Raw genomic sequence first — 11,325 nt, 5'->3', positions numbered from 1 at the left:
TATACCATATTAAAAATTAAAATATAACTTCATATCCAGTGCCGGCCTTCATGGCCTGGCATTTCGTCCATGAAGAAGAAGAAAAAGAAGAACCAACCTAGAAATATGAAGCAAATTAATAAAATAATTTCTGGGTAAAATAGAAAAAGTTAGAGACTAATGAATCTAATGGAAATCTGGTTTGTTTTATTATAGCATTGTGATTATAGTATAAAAATGGCGGATCAGACAAAGTGGATTTTCCTTAATCCAAAATCCCAAAGTTCGAACCTTGTTCTTTCCTCTTGTCCCTTCTCTCATTCTATATATTTTTCCTCTGATTCTTCTTTGATATTCTCGATAAATTTCCCTCATCTTCAACCTCTCTCTATTCATCCAACCATGGCTAACTCCTCCATGGAACTTGACTACTCTTCCTTCCACCACCGTCAGCACCACACAACGCCTGTTAGCTCTGGCCATTTCTTGCCTTTGAGCTCAAGAAACATGTCCAACGACGCCAGACTTTTGCGTAGAACTTGTTGTCCGGTTACACCTTTTGGCACGGATGATGACATGTCGTGGCAAAGTGAAGTTTCCTGGCAGTTTGAACCATCAGGTTGGCACGACAACCGCAGCCAGCTGGGTGCTGCATTGAGCCCCTGGACAGTCACCAGTACTGCATCAAACACTAGGGTAGTCAGGCGTTCTGCTAATGATTTTTACCTTTCACATACTACCAGTGGATTTAGGAGCTTCTCAAATCCTTACTATGAACATTCTGGTTATGAACCAGTTCCTTCTGGTAGGCTTGAGCTTCATAGTTATGTTGCCACGGACAATGACACTAATCTTGTCCATGGTAAATATCATCACCATGGTGGTGATTATGGCAAGTCCCATTATCAGGGTGAAGTGAGCAGCGGAAGAAAGGTTAGTTCTGCTACTAATAAAGATGATCCTGCCACCATTGATTATTATACAGAGGACGTTGAGAGGCAGTTACGCACATCAAGGATGATTGATTCAAACCCTTTCATGGATGATCATGGTCATCATCATCATGGTGCAACCAATAAGAGGTTCCCTCATGGTCATGGTACAACACATTGTATGCTCGTGAACCATCTCGATCACGGCCTGCAACATGATTCCTGGGAAGGAACTACTCAAGGTTATGGTGACGATAGTAGATATGATGATGTTGATCATCGATATGGGGGTTTCGGTCATGCAGACAAAGATGAAGTGGAAGAAGAAGAAGAAGAAGCACCTAAGGCAGTTAGTTTATTTAGTTTGTTCAAGTATTCAACAAAATTTGATATGCTTCTTATACTCTTGGGCTGTTTGGGAGCTCTTATCAATGGAGGATCTCTTCCTTGGTATTCATATCTTTTCGGAGATTTTGTGAACAAGATTGCTAAAGAATCAGATGACCCAGACAAATCCAAGTTGATGAAGGATGTAGAAAAGGTTTCAAAAGCACCATTTTCAAGTTTGTTTACCAGGAAAAAACCAGGATTCTAATTTTTGCTAACCCTTCTAAATGAAGTTATTTTCTTTTCCACTTATGGTTTTCTTGAAAACTGAAATTTTGCAGATATGTTTGCTTATGTCTGCTCTAGCAGCAATAGTTGTGGTTGGAGCATACTTGGGTAAGGCATTTATAAATTTTTTGTAATGCTTTAACATATTTTTTACTGGTATTTTGGAAGGAAACCTCGTCAAAAAAGGATTAAAATATTTTTCAGAATCAAATGTGTTAAAATTTTATTGTTCTTGGTGCAGAGATCACCTGTTGGAGGTTGGTGGGGGAGAGGTCGGCTCAACGAATAAGAACCAAGTATCTGAGAGCAGTTCTGAGACAGGATATTGGTTTTTTTGATACTGAAATCAACACTAGTGATATTATGCATGGAATTTCAAGTGATGTTGCACAGATCCAAGAAGTTCTGGGTGAGAAGGTCTGAGTAGTTCTATTTTTCTTCTTTGATTTCTTTCTGGCTCAATCACTAATATCAAATTTACATTACATATAAGACCTTATTGGCTAAATAACTATCTTTAGACAGGCAGAGGACTGGCTATATGATTGAAAGATGACATCAATGCATCATATTATATCATATTATCCTTCTTTAATTGCAGATGGCACACTTCATCCATCATATATTTACTTTCATCTGCGGATACATAGTCGGGTTTCTGCAATCGTGGAAAATATCATTAGTAGTCATCATATTATATCATATTATCCTTCTTTAATTGCAGATGGCACACTTCATCCATCATATATTTACTTTCATCTGCGGATACATAGTCGGGTTTCTGCAATCGTGGAAAATATCATTAGTAGTTCTCGCTGTCACGCCGCTAATGATGTTCTGTGGTATTGCTTATAAGGCCATCTACGGCGATTTAACTGCAAAAGAAGAGGTATGTAATAGCACTGAATTAATAAGCTTAAAGAGATTCACATTTTGATTTTTGATAACCATCTTGACTTTTTTCTAAGAAAAATTTCTATTATTTTTGAAGGTTTCCTATAAGAAAGCTGGTAGCATTGCTGAGCAAACGATAAATTCGATTAGGACTGTATTTTCTTTTGTTGTGGAGGATCATTTAGCTGCAAGGTACACTGAGCTATTGGAAAAATCAGTACCTATTGGTAGACAAATTGGCTTTGCCAAAGGTGCAGGAATGGGAGTTATTTACTTGATTACATATTCAACATGGGCTATCGCCTTCTGGTACGGATCTTTATTAGTTGCCAGGGGAGAAATCAAAGGAGGTGACGCCATTGCTTGTTTCTTTGGTGTCAATGTAGGGGGCAGGTAAACAGCTCTCCTCATATCCACTAGATTCAAGTATAGATGCAAGTAATACATTTTTATGTAATGTTGGTTTAATTTTGTTTAGGGGCTTGGCATTGTCATTGTCATATTTTGCTCAATTTGCACAAGGCACAGTGGCTGCAAGCAGAGTGTTTGAAATTATAGATAGAGTTCCAGAAATAGATCCATACAGCCCCTCAGGGAGGACACTATCAAGTGTTCGAGGAAGGATTGAGTTCAAAGGAGTTTCTTTCGCTTACCCTTCTCGTCCTGATTCTTTAATCCTCCATTCTCTCAATCTAGTCATTCACTCTTCAAGGACTCTTGCCTTGGTTGGTGCTAGTGGAGGTGGCAAGTCCACCATTTTTGCACTCATAGAGAGGTTCTATGATCCTATCAAAGGTAATCCATCTCATCATCTTCTAGTTGATTGATTTTGCAGTGTCATAACACCATTTGGCACGAACAATGAATTCTATCTCATTTCTAATTTGGTGATATCTTGGCAGGTATTATCACTTTGGATGGGCATGATTTAAGGTCACTGCAAGTCAAGTGGCTGAGAAAACAGATTGGTATGGTTGGTCAGGAGCCTATTCTCTTTGCCACCACCATACTTGAAAATGTGATGATGGGAAAAGAGAACGCCACCAAGAAAGAAGCCATGGCTGCTTGTGTTGCTGCTGATGCCCATAGCTTCATCTCTGGCCTCCCTCTAAGTTATGAAACTCAGGTATAGTTATACATTATAACCTGGCATGTAAAAGGCTTATATTCTTAGAGTTTTTTTAGTTAAATTGGGACTTTTGGGCAGGTTGGGGAGAAGGGAACTCAGCTTTCAGGTGGCCAAAAACAAAGGATAGCACTAGCTCGGGCGATGATTAAAGATCCCAGAATTCTTCTTTTAGATGAGCCAACAAGTGCTTTAGACTCAGAATCTGAGGCTCTTGTGCAACGGGCCATTGACAAGATCTCTATTGGTAGAACCACCGTTGTCATTGCTCATAGGCTGGCAACGGTAAAAAATGCCAATACTATTGTAGTTCTTGCCAGTGGTTCCGTTGTCGAAATTGGTGATCATCGCCAGCTCATGGAGAAAGGGGGAGCATACTACGATCTTGTCAAGCTAGCTTCTGAAGCCGCTTCCAAGCCTGAGTTGAAAGAGAAAGTTGCTCCAAAGGTAAGAGAATTCTCAATGCAGGAGAAATCGGCTAATTATGCGTCAAGATCACGGTATGAATATGATATTTCGAAGCAGAAGTACTTCAAGTCAATGGAAGAAGAGAAAGAGAAGGAAGAAATACAAAAACCAAAGCTCAAAAGATTTCAACTTGTAGAGGTAGGGAGACTGCAAAAACCAGAGGCCGCAGTGCTTTTGTTGGGATTTCTCTCGGGTATGAGTGCAGGCGCAGTTCTCTCAGTATTTCCATTCTTATTAGGCCTAGCTCTTCAGTTTTACTTCAAAGATAACCCAAAATTATTGAAAAGAGATGTTGGGTATCTCTCCATAGCACTGGTTGGACTTGGCCTTGGTTGCATAATCTTCATGACAGGCCAGCAAGGTTTCTGTGGGTGGGCTGGGACGAAGCTGACAATGAGGGTGAGAGACCTTTTGTTTCGATCAATACTAAAACAAGAACCCGGTTGGTTTGATTTTGAAGAGAACTCCACAGGAATACTTGTGTCAAGGCTGTCGGTTGATTGTTTAAGTTTTCGATCAGTTCTTGGTGATAGATTGTCCGTGTTGTTAATGGGTTTAAGCTCAGCTGCTGTTGGGCTTGGCGTGTCATTTGTTCTTGAATGGAAACTAACCCTGTTGGCTGCTGCTCTGACTCCTTTCACTCTGGGCGCAAGCTACTTGAGCTTGATCATAAATATCGGGCCAAGACTTGACAATAGCTCTTATGCAAAAGCAAGCAACATAGCTTCTGGAGCGGTTTCCAACATAAGAACAGTAGCAACATTTTCTGCTCAAGAACAGATAATCAAATCCTTTGACAAAGCTTTATCAGAACCAAGGAATAAATCAACAAAGAGATCACAAATTCTAGGCCTAACCCTTGGCTTCTCCCAGGGTGCAATGTACGGTGCCTATACCTTAACCCTCTGGTTTGGCGCTTATCTTGTAGACAAAAACGAAACTAGCTTTGGCACGGTGTATCAAATCTTTCTGATTCTTGTGTTAAGCTCTTTCTCTGTTGGACAACTAGCTGGGCTTGCACCAGACACTTCAATGGCTCCAACAGCAATTCCTGCTGTTCTCAACATCATCAAGCGGAGACCATTGATAGATGATGATCAAGGTGGCAAAGACAGAAAGTTGGAACAATCAAAGCCACTGGATATTGAACTAAAGATGGTGACTTTTGCATACCCATCAAGGCCAGAGATGAATGTATTGAGAGACTTCTGTTTAAAAGTAAAAGGTGGAAGCACAGTGGCATTGGTAGGAGGAAGTGGGTCAGGGAAATCAACTGTGATATGGTTGGTACAAAGATTTTACGATCCAAATCAGGGGAAAGTGAGAATGGGAGGAGTTGATTTGCGTGAAATTAATGTCAAGTGGTTGAGAAGGCAAATAGCTCTGGTGGGCCAAGAGCCTGCATTGTTTTCTGGGAGTATTAGAGAGAATATTGCAATTGGAAACCCAAATGCTTCATGGACTGAGATTGAAGAAGCTGCAAAAGAAGCTTATATTCACACTTTCATTAGTAGCCTTCCCCAAGGCTATGAAACCCAGGTACCATACAAGATTAGTAACCTTCTCTAAGGCTATGAAACACAAGTAGATTTTTTTTTAAAAGGAAAAATATGTATATTCCATTAAAACATAACTCACAGGTAACCCAAATGCATCATGACTGAGATTGAAGAAGCTGCAAAAGAAGCTTCATACTTTCATTAGTAGCCTTCCCCAAGGCTATGAAATCCATGTAGGATACAAGATTAGTAACCTTCTCTAAGGATATGAAACACAAGTAGATTTTTTTTAGTAAAAATATATATATTCCATTAAAACACAACTCATAGGTACCCATGCAAACCTATCATAATACAATCTCAACAGATAACATGTAGGGAAGAAAAATTCCATCTCAAACCTGCAACCAAGAGAGGTTAATTAACATATACCTTCATTAATACTCGACCCCGTATGTATGTATGTTCATGTCTGATGGGATGCAGGTGGGTGAGAGTGGAGTGCAGTTATCAGGCGGCCAGAAACAGAGGATTGCAATAGCGAGGGCGATGCTGAAGAAATCAAGGGTGATGCTACTAGATGAAGCAAGCAGTGCGCTGGATTTGGAATCAGAGAGGCAAGTCCAAGGAGCATTAAGGAAGGCGTCAAGGCAGGCGACGACAATTGTGGTGGCGCACCGGCTGTCGACGATCAGAGAAGCTGATACGATCGCGGTGGTGAGAGACGGTGGGGTTGTGGAGTATGGAACACATGACTCACTTTTGGCTTCCCAAGTTACTGGTGTGTATGCGGCTCTGGTTCGGGCTGAAACGGAAGCTCATGCATTTGGTTGACTTTTTACTTTTCTTTCTTTCTTTTTTTTTTTTTATATAAATTATTTACGGCTTTTTAAAAAAAAAAAAGAAAAGGAATGTGATGAATCATTACATTTTGAAGTATATCTATCATCTAATATATATTATTTATTATCTAACAAAAAATTATAATTTTTTTAATAGACAAAGTAAGATATATATTTACTTTTGCATTAAATACTCTAATTTTGATAGGAATAAAAAAGTATTATATGATTTTAGTAAAAACTTTGCTTTGCGTATCTATTGGTTTGAGGCTTATTTTGATTTTGAGTTTTTCGACTAAAATATCTTGAAACTTGAGTTATGGAGAATTAGTAATTCCAAGTCCAATAAATATTAGATTAATGCTACTAATGAATTTAAGTTTAAAAAATTGTTGAGAGACTTTCTTAGTACATAATAATCTAATGACTAAATTAGTAAAATTTTTAGTGATTAAATTCAAAATTTAGGGATCTATTCTAATTTATCTGTTATTAAACTAATTATATATTATTTCATAAAATTGAATTTAAAATATTACTGATTCGTAATGTTTGATTTAGTTAATTTAAAATTTAATTTATTAATTTTATGATCGATAAATTTTATTTTATTTTAGCAAAATATGATAATTAAAATATTTTACAATAAATTTGACTTCACTTCGATTTGAATTTACACTATAAGGTATAGAAATTGACAAAAATTAACATATTAAAGGTGAAACAATGGTTTGATTAATATGTGACCAATGTATGATTTTCCATGCTTACCTAATTCACATTACACACGTATACATTCATCCCTATATATATATTATCTTTATTATAAAATTATTTTAATAAAAATTCAAAAATTTCATTAATTATACTATGAATGTATATTAATTATAACACAATATCATAAATATAATGTACGAATAATAACATAGTCCGCGGTTCGATCTAACACTCACATACACCCTGAAGGTTGACATTAGGTGGATAGAAAGAAGTAGAGAAAGGAGACATCCATCACCCTCCTTAAAACTCCACTTCGTCTGCCTGAAAAGGAAAATGCAACCAGCATCTCTATTTGACCAAAATACCCTTCCAAAATTAACCAAAGCAAATTCATCCAAGCATTCCAGAAGGGCAGATTAGTCATTTTAAACCCAATTCCAAGAGCTTAATATATGTGGTAGCTTGGCTTAAAAGCCAAGAGAAGCCGGTGGTTACGTGGCTGGCATGTAAAGCTAATATCCCCGCCGCTGCTGCCTCCATTTTCCATTTCCTGCTTGGCTCTCTCTGTGCAAAACTTCTTCTTCAACTTGTTTTCTTTTCAAGTTTTTCAGGCTTCTGCTTCTCTCAGGTGTGTATATATGTTTACATATTTATGTATGTTATATACACCCACGTAAACATATCACGTACACTTGCGGATGAGTATATATATATATATATATGTATTGCTTTTTAACGGGTGCAATTGTGTTTGTTCATTCTTGTTTGCATCTATATATCTAGTAGTATTCATACACTACTCATGATGTTTGAATCTTCAATTTATGTTATGATCGTTAATTATAGTTAGCTACTTTGTCAGCTTAATTGATTTTTTTTTTTTGGCATGTTTATTAATTTAGTGATATAAAGTACTCTGAATTTTCAGACCCAAGTTCTTTTTTTATTTTTTATTTTTTTTTAATAATGAAAACACTAACTAAATTAAACGCCCCACTAAGTTTCTCTAGGTATTTAAGATCTAATTTTCAGATATTTTTTGCATGTTTATTAATTTGTTAATATTTCATATCAAGACCCATATTTGATCTATCAATTTTGATGAATAACTAACTATTTGTTGAAAATTGATAATTTGTAAATTAAAGAAATTTTTTATGTGACAAAATGTTAATAATAATAATTTGTAAATTAAGGGGATTTTTTTTTTTTGTCCTATTGAGAAGTTAATATTATGAATGTGTATATTTTGAAATTTTGTTTAAAGAGAATTAAATATGTTTTTTTGAGTTTTTTTTTTATCTAGTTCATGTATTATACTCAATTGTCTTTTGAATTTTTTGAAATAATTCATGTATTAAACTTAATTATTAATAATGAGTTAAATTTAATTGTGATACATTTATTTAGATTTTTAAAAGTTGTATCAGAATATATTTATACACCCATTTACTTAAAAGTTTTTTTTTTTTTTTTAGGAACAAGACTACAAATTCAAAAATTAAGTTTTCTTATTAGTTTCTCATTCTTCTTCCTTTCATTTTTAACAAAATATTATATATAATTAATCTCTCTCTTAAATGTTTTTTTTTTTCTGACACTATTTTAAGATTCATAGTATAAATTACAACTGCCTCAAACATGAATGGATCATTTGTTTGTAAATGAAACATAATCCAAACAAAGGCTATCAGCCAATCATCGTTTTTTTTTTTTTTTTTTTTTTTTTTTATGAAAGTGAAATAAAGAAGTAAGTTATAAAGGTTAAATCTATAATTTCATCTGGTTAACAGAGCAAATCAACAATGGCGTCCCTGACACCTGGAGTCCTCCTGAAACTTCTTGAAAGCGTAAACTCAAACATAAAAGTACGTGGAGAATACCGTTCTGTTCTCCTCCAAGTAATCTGCATAGTCCCTGCGTTAACTGGGTCAGAGCTCTGGCCTAACCGTGGCTTCTTCATCAAAGTATCCGATTCATCCCACTCAACTTACGTCTCCCTCTCTAACGAAGACAACGACCTAATCTTGAACAACAACTTACAGCTGGGTCAATTCTTTTATGTTGATAGAATTGAACCTAGTAAACCAGTACCTATTCTTGCCGGCGTTAGGCCTCTCCCCGGTCGCCATCCTTTCGTTGGGACACCCAAGGACTTGATGCAGATCCTGCACCTACCCCCAGAGCAGGATAAGCTCGTTAATGGCGATTCCAAGTTGGTGGAAGCTAAAGAGGAGAGTAGTCCTAGACATAGGATTGTTATTAAAGAAGAGAAGGCAGCTGTTGCATCTAGGTACATGCAGGGAGTTTTGGCAAATCATCATAAACCAAATAATAATAATAACAATCAAAATGAAAGTAACCCTCCTTCAGTATCTAAAAAGGTTGCCTCTGTTAAACGCAAGGTCCAAGAGCTCAAGGGTAAGGTATGTCCATATATATATATATATATATGTATATATATGCTTCCTCGTGTCTTTGTATCTTTGTAACTCATTATTTTTTTTTTCTTGGACCCATAAACCATATATATTTTAATTTAGAATTCATATAATGTTTTTTTGAACTTATAAAGTTTATATTTTTTAATTCAGAAGGAGATAATATTTTCTTGGACCTATAAACTATATATCTTTCAACTCAGAACGAGATAATACTTTACTTGAACTCGATAAAATTTGAAAAAACTATAATAGAGAACATATTTTGGTATTTCAGACACGTTCCACAACTGCATCTCCTAATCAATCTGATCATTCAGTTCAATCCAAGGTAGAGCCTGCAATCCTATCAAACTCCAAGGAGGCTGCAGTGCCTCCGAAGAACACCACTGTGAAACACAATTTATCTAAACAAGAGAATGTGAATTTGAGTTCAACGGAGGCGATATCATGGACTTCACTGCCTGTAAATCTCTTGAAGCCTGGGAAAGTATGCTTTGTTTAGTACTCTTAGATATCTCCAGCATTCTTTTCATCATTTGATTTCTTATTCCTTTTTCTCATCTTAGTTCATTATGTTTCACAAGGGAATTCTCAGAAGGAGAAATTTAGCTTCTTTGGTTGCAGCAGAAGCTCAAAAGGAGGCTTCAATGGCTACAAACCTGGTCAAGTGCATCAGGCAAGCATATATACCTTTCTTCATTGAAAATGTGCCATGGCTAATAAATTGTTAATTGCTGATTTGATATATAGGATTAAGAAAATTGAATTTCCATTTCTTTCTAAACATTTTGTTGCAGCATGTTTGCTGATCTCTGCTCAACTGCTTCCCCAGAGAATCCTCATCTCTCTCTCACCAAATTCTTCGCTCTCCAAGAACATGTTGATCGATTGAGTGTGACAAAAGCATTAAGGGCTAAATCAATCCACGCAATAACACACCCTGCACCTCCAAATACTGATTACAAAGCTAGCAGAAAAACAGGTTCAGCTCCTCGGAAAACCTCATTGAAGTCTCTAAAACCATCAGTCTTGGAGCTAAGCGAGGCTGAGAAACTAGAATGGGCAAAAGGGGATGGTGCAAAAGAGAGTAAAGAATTGATAGATACTCTCTTGAATGAAAAAAGATTATGGTTTCTGAAATTCTTGGAGGGAGCACTAGATGCCGGATTTCGTAGTGGTGCTCAGGAGAAGAAAGGAAAGAAAGGTACAGAGAGATCAATGGAGCCAGACAACCATATTGCTGTCACCTTATCACAGCTGAAGCAAGCCAACGAATGGTTGGAGAAAGTAACAAGTGATTTGAGCTCAGAAAACAATGGAGCAATAGAGACTATTGATCGGTTGAAGCAAAAAGTTTATACTTGTTTGCTAGGCCATGTGGATTCAGCTGCATCAGCGCTGGAAAATTTATCTGATCATCGTAGTTGATTAGGCAAAAAGGAAATGGTTGGAAATCTGATAATTATGAACTAATTTTAACCTGTAAGATGGTGTGTATTGATTGCGTAGCTAGTGATCAGTTTAACTTGAGTCAAAAAGGCAAGAATGGTTTGGCTAATCTTATTTATTCAGAATGTGCAAGTCATATATGTATATTTCTAATAAGTTCACTGAACATCCTATGCATTAGAAGAATGACATTCATAAATTTCCTTAACTATGGCTCTCGTCAGACTTAACCCTAAAATTAAAATGCTCCTATCATTCCCATCTGCATCTTGTAGCATACAACAAAAATAGAAATATATCAATTTGATTAATTAGATAATACATGCACAACAATCCTAGCATAACCTTCTATCAAGA

General features: G+C 36.3%; 2 protein-coding genes across 3 annotated transcripts; both read left to right on the top strand.

Annotated features, from left to right (window-relative positions):
* Nucleotides 1-360: 360 nt before the first annotated feature.
* On the top strand, nt 361-6,596 carry LOC110818473 (ABC transporter B family member 19-like). Its single transcript, XM_088218330.1, has 9 exons — nt 361-1,452; nt 1,580-1,634; nt 1,768-1,943; nt 2,251-2,415; nt 2,518-2,813; nt 2,899-3,215; nt 3,323-3,546; nt 3,628-5,553; nt 6,000-6,596. The coding sequence occupies exons 1-9, from the start codon at nt 382-384 to the stop codon at nt 6,345-6,347; spliced, it is 4,578 nt and encodes a 1,525-aa protein (XP_088074456.1). The 5' UTR covers nt 361-381; the 3' UTR covers nt 6,348-6,596.
* Nucleotides 6,597-7,438: 842 nt separating this feature from the next.
* On the top strand, nt 7,439-11,218 carry LOC110818414 (protein CORTICAL MICROTUBULE DISORDERING 1). Of its 2 annotated transcripts, XM_022047304.2 has the most exons (5): nt 7,439-7,703; nt 8,869-9,501; nt 9,794-10,006; nt 10,104-10,195; nt 10,317-11,218. In XM_022047304.2, exons 2-5 carry the CDS (start codon nt 8,881-8,883, stop codon nt 10,945-10,947), a joined length of 1,557 nt encoding a protein of 518 aa, XP_021902996.1. In that variant the 5' UTR covers nt 7,439-7,703; nt 8,869-8,880; the 3' UTR covers nt 10,948-11,218. The 2 variants fall into 2 exon arrangements, with proteins under 2 accessions (XP_021902996.1, XP_088074453.1); XM_088218327.1 differs by lacking the exon at nt 7,439-7,703 and having other exon boundaries at nt 8,525-9,501.
* The last annotated feature ends 107 nt before the right edge of the window (nt 11,219-11,325 follow it).

Source organism: Carica papaya, chromosome 4, assembly GCF_054855325.1.
Source record: "Carica papaya isolate Zhongbai chromosome 4, ASM5485532v1, whole genome shotgun sequence".
Taxonomy (NCBI): domain Eukaryota; kingdom Viridiplantae; phylum Streptophyta; class Magnoliopsida; order Brassicales; family Caricaceae; genus Carica; species Carica papaya.
The sequence above is the reverse complement of the archived record's forward strand: the minus strand, read 5'-3'. Positions and strand labels throughout refer to the sequence as shown.